The 22,870-nt window shown below is 33.7% G+C and overlaps 3 protein-coding genes across 6 annotated transcripts; 1 reads left to right on the top strand and 2 right to left on the bottom strand.

Moving 5' to 3' along the window:
* LOC105121293 (probable xyloglucan endotransglucosylase/hydrolase protein 23) lies at positions 1-1,319 on the top strand. The gene is made up of 3 exons (XM_011019891.1): positions 1-350; positions 445-638; positions 723-1,319. The coding sequence occupies exons 1-3, from the start codon at positions 78-80 to the stop codon at positions 1,123-1,125; spliced, it is 870 nt and encodes a 289-aa protein (XP_011018193.1). The 5' UTR covers positions 1-77; the 3' UTR covers positions 1,126-1,319.
* Positions 1,320-2,486: 1,167 nt separating this feature from the next.
* Positions 2,487-8,968, bottom strand: LOC105121292 (uncharacterized). 4 transcript variants are annotated; one of them, XM_011019889.1, is made up of 10 exons: positions 8,827-8,968; positions 8,655-8,724; positions 8,407-8,580; positions 7,089-7,164; positions 6,420-6,478; positions 5,417-5,910; positions 5,175-5,335; positions 4,887-5,090; positions 3,643-3,880; positions 2,487-3,537 (listed from the first exon to the last, which is right to left on the bottom strand). In XM_011019889.1, the coding sequence occupies exons 3-10, from the start codon at positions 8,532-8,534 to the stop codon at positions 2,954-2,956; spliced, it is 1,944 nt and encodes a 647-aa protein (XP_011018191.1). In that variant the 5' UTR covers positions 8,535-8,580; positions 8,655-8,724; positions 8,827-8,968; the 3' UTR covers positions 2,487-2,953. The 4 variants fall into 4 exon arrangements, with proteins under 4 accessions (XP_011018191.1, XP_011018190.1, XP_011018189.1 ...); XM_011019888.1 differs by having other exon boundaries at positions 8,407-8,724; positions 8,827-8,967; XM_011019887.1 differs by lacking the exon at positions 8,655-8,724 and having other exon boundaries at positions 8,827-8,967.
* A 5,872-nt stretch (positions 8,969-14,840) lies between these two features.
* On the bottom strand, positions 14,841-19,883 carry LOC105121291 (bifunctional dethiobiotin synthetase/7,8-diamino-pelargonic acid aminotransferase, mitochondrial). The gene is given in 5 exon segments (XM_011019886.1): positions 14,841-15,169; positions 17,758-17,853; positions 19,041-19,438; positions 19,440-19,612; positions 19,615-19,883. Coding segments are annotated over 4 exon segments (801 nt in total). The 5' UTR covers positions 19,751-19,883; the 3' UTR covers positions 14,841-15,169; positions 17,758-17,759.
* Positions 19,884-22,870: the final 2,987 nt, after the last annotated feature.

Below are 22,870 nucleotides of genomic sequence, written 5' to 3'. Positions count from 1 at the left end.
TATCTCCTTGACAATCCCACCTCCGAGCTTTGCAAAACTTTATATCATCCTTGGCATCAATCGTTTCATAATAGCCGATGGCTTCTTTGAGTACTGTGCTTGTGCCGCTTGCAGCTCTTCTTGTGGCCTCTTTGACGGTTGCTTCAGCAAGCAACTTCTACAACGATTTTGATATTACCTGGGGAGATGGTCGTGCTAAGATCCTCAGCAACGGCGAGCTCCTCACTCTCAACCTTGACAAGGCCTCTGGCTCTGGATTTCAATCCAGGAAGGAGTATCTGTTCGGAAAGATTGACATGCAACTCAAGCTTGTCCCTGGCAACTCTGCAGGCACTGTCACTGCTTATTATGTAAGTGAACTTGATTGCTTGCCTCAAATAAGGCCCAAAACAATCATTATATGTGACTAACCGTAAACATGTTTTTTGTCACATGAATATGCAGCTGTCCTCAAAAGGGTCTGCGTGGGATGAGATAGATTTTGAATTCCTGGGGAATTTGAGCGGTGATCCTTACATCCTGCACACTAACGTGTTTAGCCAAGGCAAAGGCAACAGAGAGCAGCAATTCTATCTTTGGTTTGACCCAACTGCTGATTTCCACACGTATTCCATTCTTTGGAATCCACAGCGCATTGTGTAAGCATCAATCTTCAATCCTGCTCCGTGTACAACATTAATACATGCTGTGTTACTAATTTTGTTACCTTTCCTCTGCTCCAGCTTCTCTGTGGATGGCACTCCAATTCGAGAGTTCAAGAACCTGGAGTCCATGGGGGTTCCCTTTCCAAAAAACCAGCCGATGAGGATTTACTCGAGTCTATGGAATGCTGATGACTGGGCTACAAGAGGTGGCTTGGTCAAGACAGACTGGGCCCTAGCTCCTTTCACCGCTTCTTATAGAAATTTCAATGCCGAAGCTTGTGTTTTGTCTAATGGGGCATCTTCTTGTGGCACAACCACTTCTCCTCCCGCCTCCACCTCGAATGCTTGGTTCTCGGAGGAGCTTGATTCAACAAGGCAGGAGAGGTTGAAATGGGTCCGGGAGAATTACATGGTATACAATTACTGCAAAGATGTCAATAGATTCCCCCAAGGTCTACCTCCGGAATGCAGCATGTCCTAGAAAGAAGACGTCCTTGCATTACCTGTCCAAGTTTTGCCACATAAGATATTCAATTATTTTTTGTAACTGCAATTCTTTAATTCTTTTTCATCAATCAATTGTTTTTAATGTAATATGAATCCGTTATTTCGATGAAAGTAAAGAAAGATTCCCAGCTTTCTCCTTGCTACTAAAATCGTGATGAGTTTCATTTTTGTTGGGTTTCATTCTCAACGAAGACAAATCAAAATGAGTATGATTTTATGGCTTCATGCTTCCACTATTAGTAGTAGTAGGTAGCAAGAGGCAAAAGGATTGCTCGTTTAGAAACATTGATGATGCCTTGTCTTCCTTCAATCACACTTTTAATCATTTGCCTTCTATTGTCGAATTTACTAAGTTATTGTAAGCTCTCGTTAGAATGAAACATCACTGAACCGTGCTTTCTTTTTCCAGACAAATTGAATTGCTGCAAATCAAAGTTCATATCTATACTTTTAACATCTTGATCAATTGCTTCTGCAACTTACACCCTGTCGATTTTGGGTATTCTTTTTTGACCAAAATCATTAAACTGGTTCTGAACCTATTGTTGTGACCTTTTGTACCTCGATCGATGGGCTTTGTATAGAGGGTAAAATTGCTCAAGTTGTGGATTTCTTTAATGGCATGGTGGCACGAGGATATAAACCTAATCTACAGTGCTTATAATTATACGATTATCAATGGTATGTGTAAGATTAGAGAAACCACTGTAGCTGCTAGATTGCTCAAGAAAATTGGCAAGGCAGGTTGTTATTATTGATGTGATGATAAGCAAGGGTTGTTCACCTGACGTTTTCAATTATAACATTCCAATCCATGGATACTGTAAGACCAAGAGAATGGATGATGGTGGCAGCTTTTTGATACTTATAATTTCTCCAGCTTCAGGCCCCATGCTCCTATGAATCTAGTGAAGATGATAAACACTAGCAGGTACAGGGCCTAAAGATACAGAAAGTTCCGCTGCCACCATACGCTGACGCTGACGTAGCTGTGATTCCGTTTCCACCAGACGCTGATGCTGACGTAGCTGTGATTCCGTTTATCACGGCCAGGAAACGCGTTGTGCACAACCAAGATAGCTGATCAAAAGTGACGGAATGATAGATAAGTGCGAAATCAACAGCAGGAAGGTGCCACCACCATAGCCCACTGGTTTGCGGACGAATTTTGGATGACTGATGATCGATCAGAAGATGCATGTTTGTCCCATAACAGAGGCCGTCAAGGGAGCACAGCAAAACAAGAGTGTCAAAAAGGGTGGTGGTTAACAAGTCAAGCGCAATTGAACAGTAGAACCGATCATTCTGGCAGTAAATAAAAGAGGAAACCATAGCTGGAAAGAAGCAAAAGGCAGTTCACAAATCATGACATAAGAAGACTGGAAAGAAGCAACTCAAGTTGAAGGTTAACAAAGTACGGACCATTTGGACCATCCCTTACAGTCACTTGCAGATACAACATATGAAGTCATACTTGCTTCTACTACTAGACATGTTCCCCTAAGCAGTCAACAAGAATGGAAGGGGTGTTCAACTTAGAAACACACGCACACCCCTTGTGAACTCAAACTCATCTATCATTCACAGAATGATGATATGATCAGAGAACCATCTTGCAGGGTAGCAACTAAGAAGTAACAAAGCAACTTACTGTACAGGTGACTGTACAAAAAGGTTCTTGGATGCCGGCATCAAACCCAGAGCAACTGGGCTTTCAAGACTTCCAAACCCAACAATTCCATGCAGTCCTAGACATACACCATAATAATTCATGGATCATGAGGCTTGACATTAAAACCTATCTATTCATCATCATCATCCAGCTCAACAAGCTGTGCTCGCCTCTCAGCAGCTTTCTTCCTAATAAAGAACCCCCATCTCATTGCTGCCTTGATCTTCAACCATCCCACAACAGCTTTACCTGGACGTGAGCGGTCCTCGTCATAATTTGGCATAGGAGATGCCATGTAAGGTGGGTAAGAAAAGCCATCTTCAGGTACATTGGCATGGCCCCCCATACTGAAGAGTCGGAGCAAGTGTTGCATATCTTCATTCTCAAGCATCTCATGACTTCGTACACGAATCTCTTCCTCTGAAAAGAATTCATCAGCACTCTTGTCTCGGTTGTTGGTCCAGTCATCAAAAGGATTAAGATTAGCTGGCTGCATGGAAGAACCAATTGTTTGAAAACCTGAGGTAGATGACTGTGGAGGACCAAGGGCCAGGCCAACAGCACTATTATCATTTCTAGTGCTTAGGAGTTGTTGAGGATTGCTGATCAGTTGTTCATGTGGTGCAAATGAGTTGCTGCCGAGCTGTGTGCGGGAATCAGGATTTACAAGCTGTGACTGCATTGGGTATCCCGATACCAAATTATCATTGTACCCTGTTGCCAGAAAATCAGAACCCAATGATGAGAAAACAGTAAACAATTGAGTTACCAATTAAAACATGATTTTCTGATTTGACATCTGCAGCTGATAGCAGTTACCTCCTGCTTGTAGGGCTGAATGAACAGAAGACTGCTCAGTTGGAATTGAACCTGGCAAGCGTGGTAATTGCACTTGGTGGCCTGAAGGATTAGAGTAACCTATTTGATTGATCTGATGTTCATTTTGGGATACACTTACCCTCCTGTTTTGATTGAAGTTCAGAAGTGACTTGCCATCATACTCAATGACCATATCCCAATTGTCATATGCTTTCTTCACCAATGTATCCACATAGATCTGGAATTAATTTTCAATGAGCGAAATTATTTCAAGTGAGGTAATCAAAACAGCAGTGAAGAGCAGCCCTTGCCAGAAAGAACTAATTACTAATTACTCTTCTTCATGTCTAATAAATCTGATTTTACACAAAATATTTTGGAGTCTAATGATAGGCTTGTAGATAGACTGGAGAGAACCTTATATTTATGACATGCAAAGTACTCACTTTTCTTTCTTTTCTTTTCTTTTCAACAAAAAACATACTTAGCATGTACAGAAAATGCTAGCTAATGATTTTGGAAATGTATGTTACTCACAAGACCAGAATCATGAGCTATCAAGGAAACATTACTTCAGGAGGGACAAAAAAAATCAGACAAGGCATTAGCAAATTGTTATCTGGGACAAGAAAAAAGAGTATGACAATGAGAGAAGAAGTTTGGGGGCATTTGATATATGAGAATAACTTCATTATACTGCCATTCACAGTGATTCCTACCTGTTTTTGGAAAAGGTTACATTGTATAAATCCAAAAAATGTACAAGATACGAGGAGCATACCCCAGGTATTACAAAAGTCTCAAGAATAGAGAAAACAGCACAAAGCTAAAACAGTAGAGGAACTGGCTGACCAGTTCTGGGTTTTCCAGAATCCATAAACAAAGTCATAAGGCACACATTTGAACTGAAAATGTTTAATTTGGAAAACCATGCAAGATAGAAAACATAAGTTAGAGGTGTAAAATAATATCAAGTACTATAACAAGATATTCCAAGCTCAAAAATTGAGTCGTTCTCAACTTGCAGTTTTACATATATTTGCCATGGTAAAAGCAAGAGGACAAGTAAGTAAATGGAATTTAAAAGGGGGAACTATGATTGAAACTAGGGTTGATAGTACTATATGAAGGCTGTCAAGCAATGTGTTCATATACTGCTCCTAACAAATATGGAAACATGAAACAAGACATTCTATTTTTTTTAATTAAAAAAATAAAAAAGGAGAATGCATGATGAGGCCAACCTTTTGCTCATCGGAAAGGGAATTGGCTGCATAATACTGTTCCTCTGAAATAAGGCCATTCAGCTCATAGATGTTGTTGAAGACAGCACCAACATTTCTTGAATTGTCAGGATAATAAACATATAGTTTTCCGCTAAGAACGCAAGTCTTTGCATGCTCCAAGAGAGCATCCCACATCTTATTTGACATGCCACTTCCCAGAATCTACATCCAACAACTTTCTATATTAGTAGGTAGGTACAAAGAGTATAATTCATAATTCAATAACCAAGTCTCAGTCTCACTTACATTCCGTAATTTCTGAGGATCTTTAACTGCAAGACGAAGGAAGTCTTCAACTTTAAATATTCCTTGATTATTTAGCCTCTTGTGGAATGAACCATCCTTGCCAATTTTCTCCAATCTCCATACATCATCATCCAGTGCAGGTGGATAGTGTTTCTTGTACACTGTCAATTGCGGAAAAAAAAATTCATATTCAAGAAGAGTTAGAACAGGAAAAATAATGAAGAGCAAAGCCATGAACTAACATTCCCCTCTATGGTCTTTAACAGTAAAAGCTTCTGTCTTGGCCTCACGAATGTGTATGCCCTCAGAATACCCAGAAGCAACCTTCAAGCCAAGCCTGAACTTCCTGCTCCTTATCCAACTTGAGTTATCCGTAAATGTGAGATCTCCCAAAGATCCCACCCCTTCTTTAAGTGTTACTTGCAAGTCTCCAGTCAACAATGGTCTCTTTCCTTCACGCTCTTTTACAACATGGCTTTCAAATTCTTCTTGTGTCCAGCCTTCATCAGCTTCATTGTTGAAATCACCTTCAAGAACTACAACATCTAGTTTAACAAAGGCTTCTGTGCCAGAAGTTACAACATGTCCAGTGCTCGCATCAACCAAAACAACATGGATTGCAGCACCCTGCTCCCCCTCTACTTTTCCTCCTGTGAAAAGGGGAAGAGACAACCTAGACCTAAAGTGCAACTGCAAGTTCCTTCCATCTGGGCCTTCAATTCGCTTCGGGGAAGACCTGTCACACATAAGAATAATAAACCACCCCTAAGGATGAAACCATACATTCTTAATTCTTACAGAAAATGAAAAGGACACAGCGGTCGTTGCTTATACATTAGAGTAACTAAAACACAAAAGTTGTATCTACCAAATTTTACAAACAAGATAAATTTGCTGCATTCATGACATCATCAAAATTTTGCAATCAATTCAATACCAACAATTCTGCTAATATATTAAATAGTGTACATGCTTTGTTAGTCAACAAACAAGACTTGAAAACATAAAACCACCAGAGATTTCAGTGCATCACCTTTTTAACAAGAACTCACATGTAAGTCACATATACAAGACATGATTCCATTTCCAACACCAACAGTTGATTTTCCTATTACTAAGTACAAGTTTAGTCAAAAATGAAAAATGAAGAAGAAAATCATAAAATTTTGGCTCGAAATTCAAAAAATATAACTCATACATCACAAAATGAACTTCAACCAAAGAATGGTCAAAGATATAGTTTACCTTCCAATCTGTCTAGCAGGACCTATCTTTGCTAAAGCACGCTCCACTTCCTCACTTACCTGTTTGGCATAAATAGCAACACTGCAGTAAGAAGCCAATAATAGCTGAGGAATCAAAGTTGTCCTAGAGGTGCCCATTGACTAGGATCTATAGCTGGAAGGAAACTCCCTGGCTATTAGGGTCAATGATGGTAACTCTAATTCAATTATTCTGCTGCTACAAGACCTTCAAAATTTCATAAGGAAAAAAAGAAAAGAAAAGAAAAACAGTACTCAAGCAGAATGACTAATGCAGAGAATTTAGGAGCTTGAGTGATCAAGAATCAATTTTTGCAGGATGAGGTTTGCTTTCTTATTTGTAAGAGGTAATGTTCTGCTGCTGTTGTGGCACCTCAGCTGCATCTTATCTCTTTCAGGGAAACAGCCTTGATGCATTGTGAGTGAGACAAGATAGCACACGATCAATGTGATGCATCTTATCTCCAATGTGATTCCTGTGATCCTGGTAGTGATTTTAGAAACTCTAGTGTAGACCTGGGACTTTATCAAATTCTCCTGATCAAAATCCAAACCCTAAACTCGGATTTGATTTCTCTGCCTCTGCATTTTGAATCATATTTATCTGCCACCCCAGATGCAAAGTACAAAAACTAAAGGTTATAAATCTTACAACTCTACGAAGAATTGGTTCCAACGATGAGCAGAGCTTCTGTAGACTATCCACCTTGAGAGCTTCTACAATTACACTGCGGAAAGCATATGAATTTACATTAAAATCCAACTCAAAGGGAATGTCATGCAATGAGATACTTTAGATTTATCATGTTTCCTGGTAATCACATATAGCAACCAATGAAAATAAATAATAGGAAGCTGCTCTCAAGAAATGTACTTCAATTTCAAAACAAAAAAGTTCAATTTATTCGAGAAAGATTTTGGTTAGATGAGGTAAAAAGCATTTAGAGATGACACTCCTTTGTGGCATGCCTCCATTTAAGTACCATTGGTATTTACCAATGTGCAATTCCAACATCAGTCATCCTAGAAACCACGATGCATGGGCATCCAAAAATCTGTTCATTGTGAAATACACAAGATAATGTACTTAGCGTGTGGTTTTACTCATGATTCTCTTTATTTAATTCTAGTTCTGTTAGTCCAAGGGAATAAAGGTTTTACTGGTCTCTATTAAACAAGTCATGACCCATGAGATTAGCATGCAACAAGATCTATATGGTTAAGTATATATGTAAACTAGGGTTGAAATCGGTCCATAAGGTTAGTGTTGACAGCTCATGAATGTCTTGGCAAGCTTCAGGAAAATTCTAAATTTGCTGAAAATGCATGCCCAAAGGAGAACAGATCAGATACTTTCAGTAACTATTTATTGCAGGGAACAGTGCATAAGAGGATACTGTGTCCGGAATCTTCCAATGAACATAAAAGTGAAGGTAATTGGTTTTGGTTTCCCTTTCAATCCACTCCATGTCAATCAAAGAAAAGGCTAAACAGAAATCATATTTCAAGCTTCGTTGAACTTTAGTGGAAGAGAAAGATTAACCCACTCACACCCTAGATTTTGTTAATCCAGCTTAGAAGATTTACTAACCAATTCTCAGGAGAAAAAAAAAAAAAACACCAGGTCAATAGGCTTTCGCATCTTTCAATCTTGACCACCATTTCAAGCATCCAAATATACAGCTATGCTGACAACTTTGAGAGATAATCAGGTCAAAAAATGATCCAGCAGAATAGAACCCAAAGTAGCAGGACAGAACCCATGTTTAAAGTTTTAATGTAATCAAACGAACAGCTAAAAAGTCAACGCAATTCAACAATTTATACAATTTTCCAATTACACCAATATTAGATTAAAACCACAAATTTCAAAATTTAAACTGAAAAATTACTTAAATTAGCATTTAAAATCAACTAATATTCAAAAGAAAAAAAACACACAATTTATAGTCATATATTTTAAAATTTACCTAGCTAAAGCAGGTCTTTTACGCTCTGGCTGCTGCTGCTGCTGCTCCTCCTCCTCTGCTCCACCACCTTCTAAGCCCCTTTTCCTTCTAGCCATGCTATTAGTTCTCTCCATATACCTAGTATGCATGTCTCAAAACCCTAACCCCTTCTTCTTCTTCTTCTTCTACTTAAATCTGCAAAACACCACTTACAATTTCACGCTATCAATCAATCAAAAATCCTAACTAATCAGACAGATCCACACTACCACAGTAATCTAGCTCAATTTCCACCAGAAAAACACACACAAATCCAAATTTAGAAACCAACGATAACGACTGCAAAAGACAAAGTAGAAAAGTCAGTGATTTTTCCTCTAATTTTCACGCAAACCCAACAGATTTTGCAACTGAAAAAGTAATTATAGCGGCAAAGAGAACCTGACAGATAATTTTGGACTGCGAAAATAAAATGATCCGTGTTTGGTGAGAGCAAAAACCCAAAAAAAAAAGGTTATATCGAGAAAAACTAAAACATAGAGTACTGTTGATTAATTTAAATAAGTAAATACACATAAATAAAGTACTTCAGATTGAAATGGACCTTTTTCTTTCTGTGCATTTTTCCTTTTTTTTTTTATAGCAATTTGAATGGTGTTTCTTTTTCACCCCTATAGATTCATTGAATCCACCTATTATCCCTGGAGTTTAAGATTTTCCAGTATTATTCTTCTAGTCAGGAAGATTCAATGTTACCTTAGTCTTTGAATATTCTACTTATTCAATTTTTTTTTCATTTTCTCTATATTTATAGCATTTTATGGGGATTTGATAGGAAGAAACGAGATAGAATTTTAAAAAAATATGAACAATTTTTTCAGTAGTTATTAGTAACAAAGAGTGAAATTGAAAAACATCTTAAGGCTATAGGACTAGTGTTGAGAAATTATAAATTAAAAGTCAAAAGTGGTAATTAATGAATCTATAAGGATAGAAATGTAGTTTACCCGAATTTTGGGGGTATTGTTTTGTTTTGCTAGTATGTTGGTCTTCTTTGGTGACTCGTACTTAAGCCACAGCAGAGAGAATGGTCACGTACTCTATGCACTGCTGTAATCCTTATTATTCTAATCCAATGACGTCACTGGGATGACTTTTCGTATGAGTGGTCTATTTTTGTTAAAGTATATGTAGCCCTTATTATTTTATGATTTTCCCCTTTGATATTATTTTTGGTATTTCCACCTCATTTTTTTAAACCTAGTGGAAGTGAAAATCCACTTTCTTCGTCTTTCTTCTTTCATTTTATTAATTTCCTCTATTTCTTTCCTTCCAAACCATGCCTGCAATGTTGTGAATTAAAATCTTTTCTTTTTTTTTTAGTAAATTTTACACTTATATATATAAACTCGCTATTTGAACAAGTGTTGGGGCTGTAATTTTTTAAAAAAAAAACTCTAGTTATGCAAGTTATTTTCTAAATGAATTCAAAATATAAATCAAAAGGTTACGTGTAAATATCTAATTAAATAAATAAATAATTATTTATGTAAATAAATAAAAAATATTAATAATTAAAAGAAAAATTAAAAAGATTTAGAGATAAATATACACCAATATATTTGATTCTGTAAATTAAGATATTTATTTATTTATATCTACTAGATTTACTTAATTAAAATTAATAAAAGATAGTAGAAACAAAAAACAAATATGAAATGGAAATTATCATGCAGTACCAAACATATAAGAAATAGTATTTGAGAATAAATATTTATTTATAAAATAAAGCTCACTTGTAAAAAATATAAGGAATTATTTAAAAATTAAATACAAAAAATTATTTTCAAAAAATATTATTCAAAAAAGATCTGCAAAACTCATGGTCACTATAACATCAAGATAAATTGACCGAGAATAAATTAAAAATAATCATAAAACTAATTTAAAAAAATAATAAAGAATGTTAAAATTGCAAAGGACATTGGAAAAAAAAAAACCAAACTGTTGAACTTATCAAATTCGTTATCCATGTCAATAAATTGAAAGTATTACAAATGAAAAAGCTCTAAAATCCATTCCCATCAAATCAAGAGTTGAAAGATGAATATATAGAAAGAAAAAAAACCACACAAAAATTGTGATTAAAAAATAGGCGAGAAAATTAAAATAAAAGATAAATTAGAAGGGATTAAAAAATTTTAAATTTGATGGCTAATTTAAAAAAATTAAAATTTAACAAAAATAAATAAAAAAAACAATGAGGTCTAAATTAAAAACAATAGAAAAACATAAATTTTGATTGAATAATGAAATTAAAAACTAACAAAATTTCAACAAAAAAACTGAAGGGAAAAAAATCAAAAAAAAAAAAACAAAGACTAAATTAATATATATATATATATAAAATAAATTATAATTTAATGACTAAATTGAAAACAACTGAAATTTTATAATATGACAAGGGATAATAAAAACTATAAAAAAACAAAAAGGCTGAAAATGACAAATTCAATGAAAAGAAGACAAAAATGCATCTTCTTTGAAAACAAAAAAGAAAAACAAAAGAAATAACCTCCAACGAAAAATCAATCATAAAACGCTGATATACACCACCTCATAGAAAAGAAGATATAATGGCATATCAAATGACATGACAGAAAGACGTGTTTGGTCATTTAATGTGTTTGTATATACTATTCAAAAATTATAGACAACATCCATTTACTATTGAGTAAATGTGATGTTCTAACATCTTTTTAAAATAAAATAATTATTTTTTAATATAAAAATATTTGAATACCCTTCATGAATCTAAAAATTAAAAAAAAAATCATAATGAAAGTACACAAAAACCTCTAAATATGTTTTTTAGTTTTGATTTTTTGAATGGTATAAAATATTTTTGTTGTATTTCAAAGTACAAAAAAAAACCCCTCCCTTAACAACTCAATGTAAATAAATATTTAAACTATTTTGATGTTTTTGAAAAGACTAAATAATTTTTAGGCAACGACTTAAGAAGTTGTTAAATTTAGGAATAAAATCATATTTTCATTATGCAAAAAAAAAAAATACCACCATATCACTAAACAACCTTTTAATTACTAATGGACGAATTGCAAAGACCAAAATATTCTTTATATCATTACACTCTTTTTTTTTTAACTCTGTATAAAAAACTAATTTTATTATAGGAATTAACAGCAAATCATGTCCACTACTATGATGAAAAACCCACATGGGTTAAAGTTTTTTTTTTTTAATTTAAGTATAGTAGCTAGTCACATGACACTTTTGTACATTTATATTATTCTAAAGAGCCATGTGCTGTATCAATGAGTTAATATAAAATTATTGTAGGTTAAACTTTTAAACTAATATTATATCAAGAATTTAATAAATCTTAAAATTTTGAATCACATGACTCTCGCTCTTCCCAAGACAGTGGTGGATTATGCAACTTTCTAAACTAAAGAGTTTTATTTAAGATCTGTGCTGGTGGATTTATATAAAACCACTGTCGGAGTTTCACGTAATGACTTGTATTTTAGGGCTGACATGGTTATTTATTATATCAGAATTATGGAAAGAAATAATTAATAATATATTAATCATACAATGACGTGGACAGATTTAATTATGTGTATAACTTTTATAAATTTGTTGCGTTAATTAAGTTTGAGTAATATTGTTAATCATATCTTTTCCTTTTCTTTTAAAATATTATTCTTATTTTTTTAGGTTTCAACATTATATTTGCAAGATTGCGTTGCTTTTTGTCAAGAAAATTTATGGGTGTGTGTGTGTATATATATATATTACCCATAAATTTAATCATTTTCATGGCTATTTTTTTCAATACTGGAATTCATTTTTATTGTTTATCTTTTAAGAAAAATCATATTTAATTGCGTTACCTATATTATATTACCCTCTATATATTACACCTCTCATTATAGTTTTCTAGAATGTCACATTTTTCTCAATTGTAAAGTAGTTTGTATTTTTAATCCATTTTCCCTTTATTTTACCGTTATCGTAAATTTAGATTATTTTCAAATTAATTTATGATTGTAAAAATATAAAATACAATTCTTTATATCTTTAAATATTGTTTAAAAGAATAAAGAATTTCAACGCATAATAAAGATTTTCTAAAAAAAGAAGAAAGAAAACAACAAATTTTCAGGCATATATTGTTGTAATTCTATAGAAAAATCAAATTTATTTCTCAAACAAAAAACATCACAAAACTAGTTGAAGATTATCTTTAAATTGAATCTACCAACTTCCTCCAATAAGAAAATTAATTTAATGTTTGAATTTCTCAATCATCCTATTTAATATGAGAAAATCAATATAAATTCTCAAATATAAAAAAATACTCAAATTACTCTCATTTATATATACTTAAAATATCAATCCAACGATACATGATTAACCTTCTTTACATTGGAGTGACAATTCTCTTTTTGTGAACCATATTGTCAAATCAAATACAAGATTTATTGTTATAGATCAATTTCTCGCACAGTTTATTCTCCTCCAACATGAGTTGAGGAGATTTTGAATATAATTTTGAAATTTGGTATAGCTAAATATGTTGATATAAAATTTAGTTCATTCGAAATTGAAATTAAATCAAGTTAAAAAAATCAGGGAAAAAAACCTAATTTGACTCTGCGAGCTTACCTGATGACTTATTTATAAACTTGTTGATTTTTGTTTTTTATTAAAATAATATTATTTTAATTTTTTTTAAAAATTAATTCAATTAATTTAATAACTTAATTAAAATTCAGAATCCAAATCTTGGTGTTAAAATTATAGTTTTTAATACCGTAGCCACAAATTTCTAGGATTTTGATGATGCTTTAGTTCTCCCTTATATAAAGAAAGGAATTTTACGGATTTCATTTAATTGATTGGTTCTGGAGCAAAACAGGAGGATATTTAATTAATTGACGAGGGAGGATTTGGCAGAGTTTTTTAAAATGGACTACACCTGATGGCACCAATCAAAAAACAGGACCCGGCAATTAAGATTGTCCACAATTTAATGTTGTTTAATGAAACACCGAGTTTTGTTTTTTTTTCAATTTGTAGAATGCTGGTCTGATGGTTTAACTGTAATATTAATATTTCAAGAGTTATTTTATCATTAAATGCAAAATAAAATCAATCATGTAAATAATTAAATATTTTTACTAACTCTTTTTTATACCAAAGCGAGAATTTAGAATGTTACGAGCAAATAAAATTTTTATTCATGATGTATACTGTAATTTTTCAAAATATAATAAGCAAGTAAAAAAAACTAAATTATAGGATAATCAAGGTAATTTTTTATTTTATTTTGTAAGCAACATGAATAATAATTAACAAAATATAGGAATCTAGGTGAAAGAATGAAGAATATACAGGGGCTGAAATATAATTTGCCGGTTGATATTTTCAAGCTTCTAGAGTGTACTGTGCATCATTGGATTGTTGCTTCAGTTTTGTTATCGTCCGTGAGAGGCTTCTATAGTGCGATTTTAAAAGGTTCAGGTGATCCCTGCCACGTCACATCAACGTGTATTTTATCGCTCGAGTGACGTCACTCCTACAGACGTCATTTGCTTCTTTTATACTTTATATGTTGCATGCGTTGCTTTGGAGATAAAATGGGCCAAGTTTTCTTGGACAACATTAATCAATAAATAATGTGGCCCCCATTTCTTTTTTTATTTTTCTTCATTTTTTATTAATAGAAAACTGGAGACTTTTTTTTTTTTTTTTCCAAAATCATAAAAAAATCAGTGGTAAAAAAACTTAAAAGCAAATTAGTGTTGTTTGAAAATTGTAACCATAGCTGTTGGTTTTGCTTTCTTCCAATATAAAATTTTCTTATCATGTTGTTGAAAAATTGAATACATTTACTGGAAATTTAATAAAACAACTTTAAAATAAAATTTTAAACAATCGAATTTTCTTTCATTATGCTTATAGAAGATAGTTCTAGAAACTGACACAAAATAGAATAAATCACCGGCCAACAGAGTTTAATCTCATGATAAAAACAACATTATCTAAACAAAAAAATGAAGCTAAGAATCAAGTTTTACAGGGGTAAACCCAATATTAAAATCCAAGTTTATTATTCTTTTATTTTTTTTCAACTTGAATTAGCCTATTCCCGAGTTGATTGTGTTTTAAATTAGCTTGCTATGCCAATCCAATTAACAATTTTATTAAAAATTAACAATTTTTTTAAACATTACGTGTATTGTGTATTTTTTTAAAGTGATTGCAATTACCCTTTAAAGAACTTTTTATGATAAAATGTATTAAAATAATTTTTTTTTATTTTTTTAAAAATTATTTTAAAAATCAACGTATTAAAACAATCCAAAATATATAAAAATATTAATTTTTTTATAAAAACATTAAATTTAAAAAAAAACATGATGTGCAACACATTCTCGAGTATTTTTATAAGGACTAAACCTTGTTTTGAGACAGCCACTTCCATTTGGCTAATCACCCAATAATTTTTCAATCCTAAACGAATGGTTTCAACATCAATGAAACTCAGAGGTGTAAGAGCACCAATTAGTAAAGCATAGCTCCAAAAATTGATACTTATGAATTAAAATAGCTTTTATTCATCATAGATGAGCATATCAGACCAAAGCATTTCCTTCCATGGCTGCGGGAGGAAGCCTGTACAAGGTGATGGCGCTTGTGCTTCCATTGCACCCAAAGTGTCACCATGGTAGGATCCTTTAAGAGCAAGTACCTGAAATAAAACCAAACCTAAGTTACAGCAACTGAATAAAAGAAACCTCATCCCGAAAGTCAAGCACGTAAAGAATTATGCTTTAGATTTCTAATAGATATCGTATACAAGAGACAAGTAGGCTATACTAAGACAATCCGGCCTATCTTATCAAAGGCTTTTGTAGGATTTCTTATAATATACAAACAGATACTGCTGAAAGAAAGGGAAAAAACTGAAAAAGGAAATGGCATATAATGCACTAAAACATATTTCATCTACTGAGCCTAAACCATATGCCAAAATCATGTGTGCGCTAATTGTAGATATAGGATTTCTTCAAGGGTGTATGGGGGTGGGGGTAAATGGCACTATATGGATGATGCCAATCACCCATGCTCCTCAAAAAATGGCACTCCTCGGAGCCCAACAATGATGAGAATTTGGTGCAAGCTCTGAAGTAGTAATGCATCTATGGTCATTGTTGGCCAATAATAACCAGCCCTTTGCATTCAACAATAAATAAAGACACCTCGGAACATCTGTAGTATAGAGCATCATCAATGAGCAAGTAGTGCTGCAAAGTAAGGATAAGAAGACCAGTATCTCAGGATGCCTCCTTTTCTGTTCTAAATACTTGGTTCTTTCAAAAGCTTTTGCCCCCTCTCAGGTCCTAAACTCAGATGCAACCCCTTCTCTTTGAGACCTTCAAATTCAAACGCTCTACTTTTTTCTCTCTAACTTTGCTCCATCTCTCTCTAAAATTCCTACTTTTATTTGTGAATGAATGGCGAGGAAAACAAAAATCAACCCTATGTCTCCCTTTGATATTGGAGTAAAGTCTAATACGTGCCCTCATCCCACTTGCTTTGCAACTATAACTTGTAAATTTCTTTTCCCCACATGTAAGATGTTTTCCTATATCTTCCTTCCCTAAGAAATGTCTTGTTCAAGAATAGAAACTCCTTGTGAACAACTACATTTCCCTGACCTAATTAATTTTATATTTAATCTAAAAAAATTCTCTCATGAAAGGAGATACTATAAATATATAGGCTTTGTCCATTAACCCTTTAATTCAAGTTTTCTTGCAGATAAACTTTGAGAGGTGTGACTCAATTAGTCAGGCCCTGAGTTTGCTCCCTAAAGGTCATTAGTTCGAGTCCCACAAACCTCAAGATTATTGGAGGTTTACATGGTCGTTAATTCCAAAACCCGTGAGATTCGTCGAAGTATGTGCAAGTTGGCTTGAACACCCATATTAATAATAATAAAAAAAGTTTTCTTACAGATAAAGCTACACAAGTGAGAAGAATGAAGGACAACAATGGGAATTGGTTTGTGTTTATTTAGGAATTTTGATATTGTATCACTAGTCTCAAATTTATTATTTAGAAATATTGGTATTTATTTAGGATTTTAGTTTCCTTCTAGAATTAAGACTGACTTGGTTTTCCTATTTTAGCTGGTTTGGTGCTACCTGCACATTCATTATTGAATTGTTTAGGGTTGAATAAAATAAATGGTGTTTTACTTTCAAGAGTAAGGGTGTCTCTCTTATATTGCTTCAAAATAAAAAATCAAGTGAGTCTCTCTTGGTTTGATCCCTTCAAGATCAAGTGTCTCTCTTGTTGGTGATTTTCATTTCTATTCTCTTGGTTTGATTTAGAGATTTTATTCATCTTGTCCTACATCAATAAGCCTATTCAGTTGCACACTACTTGGATTAACTGATAGGGCTCAGGGTACACAGGGCTAATTAAAGGCAAGGTAGCAGGGCCTTGACTAGCCATTAGGCCGAATGGGATAGGGATGCTTCGATATTTGGCTTGGTAGATTTGCAATAGCACTCATGAGGGTGGTCCAGGATCACCCTTAACATTTCTTAATAAGATCTAAGAATATTAAACGCATATCCCTTCTAAACACGTGGCACCCATCTAGCCTTTCAATATGCTATGCACTTGTCACAATCCTAACAATCAAGTAGCCCATCCATTACCTCATTTGAAGACTTCTTACCATTCATTTCTCTTAGTAGCTTCTCTTTCTAATGTCATTTTCTCTCACTATATCACCTTAGTTTGGTGTGCTCTCCATGCACCCTTAAGACATATCCTTTTTGGATAATAGCACATAACCATGATCTTTTTCAGTATTTCTACATCCGTTTTCTCCACAACATCCTCTCTTATTAAAATTGTCTACTCTTTCCTTTCGAGCCTCTCTCTAAAGTTCCTGTTTTCCATTTAAGCCTCGTTAATACACAACACTATCTTGGCCCCTTAAACCTTTGAAAGACTCTTGTATCCCACTAATAATCACCAAACCATTCCACCAATCATTTAACAAATCTTGTGGCACAGGTGGAAGCACAATTACAGGAAGCCTAGGAAAATACAAGAGGAAACGGGAACAAAAACAAATTAAATAGACAGAGTGATATCTCAATTATTGATAACAAGACTGCCGTTGAGAAATTACTGATTTAAAATTATCTAGTTTAGCAAAAGAAGAATGATTAAAATTACCTATTTTGCAAATATAACAATAATGGCACCTCATTAACAAGGCCATGATCTTCTAAAACAACAGCAACAATATCATACCCTCAAAGTTTTAAAGTACTATCGTAAGCTGAAATGGTTCCAGAAACACCACCTAACCTCCCATCTCCCATAAGAACAGCAGGTAAGCGAAAAGGCCTGACAACATATATGGAAAAGAAATGAATTGACGAAGGAGAATAGTAATATTTTTTATACATCTTTGTAAACCACTGTCAACATTTTTAGTGCTGTTGAGTGACTGTTGGACTTGGAATATATTTAAGGCTTTCCTTTTGCAAGATAACTGAAATATGCAATTCTGCATCCATGTTATCACAGTGATACCATAAGTGCTAAATTCATTTCCACAAAATGCACAGATCTTACTAAACCTGGTTCATTTCTTCCATGTAACAAGAAACTCAAAAGGAACAGACAGAAAGAAGGGGAAAAAAAAGCTTCCTTTAATCATGTCCTATCTAGTTCACATTATCTGTGGGACAAAAAAGGAGCACAATCAACTCGACTAAGTTTTAGTCCCAAATTAGTTTGTTTGACTTCAAAAATTCAGTTCCTACATGCTGTTCTTCCATGTATCCTGTAAGATTAAAAAGATGCACAATTCAACTGCCAAAATGGAATGGTTACTTATATAAATTCTTTTCATTCCTCCCATCCTATCACGTATTCTCTGTGATACACCAAATGCACATACCATATGCCAAAAACTTAAATTCTTGTTACTTTTTTCAAAAGCACGGACCTCAAATGAACAAGTATAACATACATTCAGGTTCCTAGGCAGAGAACAGGCACAATCATCAAGCAAGATATTCATATTCACTGCCAACTTGTTGTTGGGTACTTCTTTTTATGGTTCTTTGGTCGGTAACAGCAGGGCTTGAATTCGAGATCTTACTCCCTCTCCCTTAGAAAAGCAGCGTAGCAAGTGCTTAGTTTCATTGCTATGATTGTTTTGCTATTTTCCACCTCTCGTTTAGTTACATTACTACCAAACCAGTTCTCAAGGTTACCTTAGATCTTTCGTTTAGTTACATTACTACCAAACCAATTCTCAAGGTTACCTTAGATCTTTATGGAACAAATAGAAAAAAAAGCCCACAAGTTTGCTTTACTGGTGAGTAAGATTAACATGTAAAAATAAAATCAAGAAAGTGCAGCCTTCAATCACAAGTTTCATTAGAAGTCAACATAGAATCAAGGACATCTTGTAAAACATCGAACAAAATTCTGAATCCCAAATTAATAACCAAATGTGAGGTAATCCTATAACCAGCAATAAACAATTAACATTCAATAACAGGAGACAAATGACCACATACCGGTACAAGTCGCATTGCAAGGTCCCAGACGGAACCGGACTTGCAACCCCACCAGCAGTCTTAACCACACAAAAAACACCCATTCCCTCCTTTCTAATCTCTACTTTTCCCAAGGACTTCTCTAAAGTATCCAGCACTAAAGAATCCTCCACTACTTCATTCTCCTTCTCTGCCTCCAAGTGCGGCGAAACAGCCCCCTTCCATGCATACAAGGTTTCACAAACTAACTCCGAAACCACATGAAACCCATCTTTCACAAATCTGCTCTCCTCACTAAAATTCAAATTATAAATCCCTAAATTCTGAACCTTGGTCTTAGATTCGTCGCACAAGAGGGAATTAGCAACAAAGAAGGATGAATTGAGGACGGGATTTGGGGCAAAGAGAGAGAGAGAGAGCAGAGGAGTGGTGTGAAGAGGGGGAGGCGAGTTTAGAAAAGACGAAATGGGAATCGGAAGGGAAACCAGTTTGGATTGGTTTGAGTTAAAGGAATTTGCGGGGTTTGTTGCTGGTGAAGGGAGAGAGGAGGAAGGGAGAGGCGAGGCCAGTGGAAATTAAGGTTTTGCCGAGGAAGTGTTGGAGCCCCATATCATGTATGTTGCGAAGGAGAGTAGGAGGTACAATGGCTGTGAGGAAGTTGTGGAGAGGAATTTGCGGTGGATGAGGAGGAGAGAGTAGCAGCGGAGGCGGCGATGTCGGAGGAAGGGCATGGGGACTGCTGAGGTAGAGAAACCCTAGAGGTGGAGCGAAGGGAGAGAGCGATGTAACGGCTACAGGGCGTACCAAAATTTGAAATGTAGAGGATAGTGCGTGGGGGCGGGTTGTCATTGGAGGATATGGACTTTTGCGATAAAAGTAGGCGAGCCAACTGATTTGGGAGTAGGCGGTGATTGGTTCGCTGTCTGACCTTATCTCATTAGGTAGCGTTTTATATTTGCTTTTCTAAAACAAAAGTTCTTATAAAAGAATATATAAATATATATATATATTAAAAAATATCATATAAAAATTATTTAAAAATATATAAAAAAACTTGAAATAATTTTTTTAAAAATTTTATGAAATATAATTACTACCTTAAAAATAAACACATTCTTAGATGATGATTAGAAGTGTAATATCAATTATTTTTCAAAATATTTTTATTTAGAATTCTATTAAAATAAATATATTTTTAAAAAAAATTATTTTTTACATTATTATATCAATCCAAAAACATAAAAAAAATATTTTTAAACAAAAAAATAAATTTTAAAATTTTTTAAAGCATGATTTTTACCGTAAAAACAAATGTATTTTTTTTAATGATGCTTAAGAATATAATAATAATTATTTTTTAAATTATTTTTTACTTAAAAATTCATCAAAATAATATTTATTTTATTTTTAAAAAAATATTTTTTATATCACCACTTCAAACTGATCCAAAGTATAAAAAATAATAATTTTAAGATAAACAAATTCAAATTATTAGTCAATACAATTCCAATCGTGTTCCCAAATAAGACATTGATAATTGTATTAGTGGTTAATTTTCACTTTAATAATAAATATTTTTTTGAAAGTGTGATAAAAATTATTTTTAAAAATATTTTTTATTTAAAATATATTAAAATAATATTTTAAAAAAATTATTTTTAATATTAATACATCGTAACAATTCAAAAATACTTTAAAAAATAATTTAAAATTAAAAATTCTATAATTTTTAAAAAACATGTTATGCCGCACTACTTGCCTATATTGTTAACAAAAAAAACTAGGATAAATAATTGTGAAAGATTACAAGTGGGTGTCAGCTTAAAGTTGGTCAGTGTATTTATAATAACTCCATTTATCAAATTATGTGGAGCGATCCACTTGTATCTCTTGTCTTTTCAATTTAATTTTAGCATTGAAATTGATTTCCATACCATGATAACGTGAATAGCACGTGTTTTCCTGTTCATGAACGTTATATTTCTTTTTGCTTTTTTTTTTTACCATTGTAATATTCACATAAACGGTGTAATTTCTTTTGGTTTTCATTTTTTGTTCATCATGCTTGATTTCTTTACAATTAAACGGTGCTATTTCTTTTGCTTTTCATTTTTTGTTGATAATGCTTGATTTCTTTACAATTTCACACAATCTTTGTCACGATACTTCCCATCTGCAACAGGATATTTTATTCCTGTTCCCTCCGATCACCACACCTTAACTACTCAGCAGTAACAGGAACAACCAAGTTTAGCTTCTCACTCTATGGTTACTCATTCACAACATACTCTACATAAAGCTACACAAACTCTCTGCCGTGATGCCTCTCACTCTTCAACAAACAAGTTTATTCCCAATTTCTCTACTTCAGCTCTTCATACTATAACCACTCATTCACAACATAGCATTATAGATGTTGCATGTGTGGTATCGCGACAATCATCCACCATCCATGCTAACGATGAGATGTAGTGTATTTCTAGCAAGATATGAAGAGATAAGGAATTCTTGTCTCTTATCAGTGAAAAAATTGAATGGGAGTCGCCACTTAATATTCTGGTAATTAGGAACCCTAACTGGTCTTTAGAGATCGGGTACGGAGACTGGTTGCGTAAAGAGAAGGTATTAGCACCCCAACTACGCCCTACCTAAGGTAGACTGCATTGTTTTGTCTGATAAAATATGAAATCATGTTGTGGTATCTAATTATATGTGTATCTAAGGTTTAAGAAAAGTCCTCCTTTGTAAGGAGATCTTTATCTTATCGGGTAAAACCTAGTTGTTCTATATCGTTAGTAAAACCAAATAAACTTTTAAAATCAAGAATACGTGTTACGTATAACCTCATAATCCCTGATACTAAACAAAACAAAAAAATTTCTTATTATTTTTGATATTTTGGCCAATGTTCTCTTGACTTTAATAAACTGATTATTAAAGCCAAAATGCATGCTAAAATATTATTTTTGATGTATGAAAAATACAATATGATTTTTTTTTATTTTTGTAGCTTTGAGACACTTGGCCGTATGCATAAAAATATATATTTTTTATTTTAAAATTATTTTTTAGTTGATAAAAAAAACTCGGGTATTTTTAATACCATATTTGTATTTTTTTTTTGACATAAAATATAGACCAATACTAAGTAAAAAAGCATAAATAATAAAAAGGAAAAAAATATATAAAAAATATAAAAAAAATTAATTATTTTTTTAATGGGCCGGACCCAGCCCAAAACCAAATGGGTTGGTTACTGCACAAACAGTGACCCGTGTACAGTGACCAGCTAAGTTTTAAAGAAATGGGCCGGACTCGGCCCAAAACCAAATGGGTTGGTTACTGTACAAACAATGACCCGTGTGCAGTAACCAGCTAAGTTTTAAAGAAATGGGTCGGACTCAGCCCAGATTAGTGGGTTGGGCCGGACCCGGCCCCCCCTCATTTGCTGCAGAATGTGAATTAATTCACGTTCTGCATGCTAATGCAGACCGAAAGAATAAAGAGATAGGGTAACCGGAGATTACCTGGGATTGGTGTCGGGGCGGTGTTGCTGGCGGCAGAGACACGGTGGTCGGTGTTTTGCTGTGTTTTTCTTCTCTTTCTCTCCTCGGTTTTTCACAATTTTCTCCTTCTTCTTCTCTGTTTTTTTTTTGTTTTTTTGCTCTCTGTTTTCTCTTCTCCTCTCTCTCGTGTTTGGTTTCCTTCTCTCTTTCTTTTTCTCCCTCTCTTCGTGTCTGGCTCTTTTTTTCACTTGCTGTCTCCCTTGCTTTTATAGGCAAAATACAGGGGAGGGGACGTGGCTGGGGCGGCCACTGTGCAGCTGCTCCTCCACCGTTCTTCAAGCACGT

The sequence above is a fragment of the Populus euphratica genome, unplaced genomic scaffold (assembly GCF_000495115.2).
Source record: "Populus euphratica unplaced genomic scaffold, PopEup_1.0 scaffold31.1, whole genome shotgun sequence".
Lineage (NCBI taxonomy): Eukaryota > Viridiplantae > Streptophyta > Magnoliopsida > Malpighiales > Salicaceae > Populus > Populus euphratica.
This window is presented reverse-complemented; position numbering and strand designations above follow the sequence as displayed.

Excerpts from the sequence above, each read along its gene's own strand:
- LOC105121293 (XM_011019891.1), top strand. The coding sequence starts at position 78 with ATGGCTTCTTTGAGTACTGTGCTTGTGCCGCTTGCAGCTCTTCTTGTG. Across the intron at positions 351-444 it reads GCACTGTCACTGCTTATTAT|CTGTCCTCAAAAGGGTCTGC; the intron begins GTAAGTGAACTT and ends ATGAATATGCAG. Across the intron at positions 639-722 it reads TGGAATCCACAGCGCATTGT|CTTCTCTGTGGATGGCACTC; the intron begins GTAAGCATCAAT and ends CCTCTGCTCCAG.
- LOC105121292 (XM_011019889.1), bottom strand. The coding sequence starts at position 8,534 with ATGCATACTAGGTATATGGAGAGAACTAATAGCATGGCTAGAAGGAAA. Across the intron at positions 7,165-8,406 it reads AAAAGACCTGCTTTAGCTAG|TGTAATTGTAGAAGCTCTCA; the intron begins GTAAATTTTAAA and ends TGCTTTCCGCAG. Across the intron at positions 5,336-5,416 it reads TAAAGACCATAGAGGGGAAT|TGTACAAGAAACACTATCCA; the intron begins GTTAGTTCATGG and ends CGCAATTGACAG.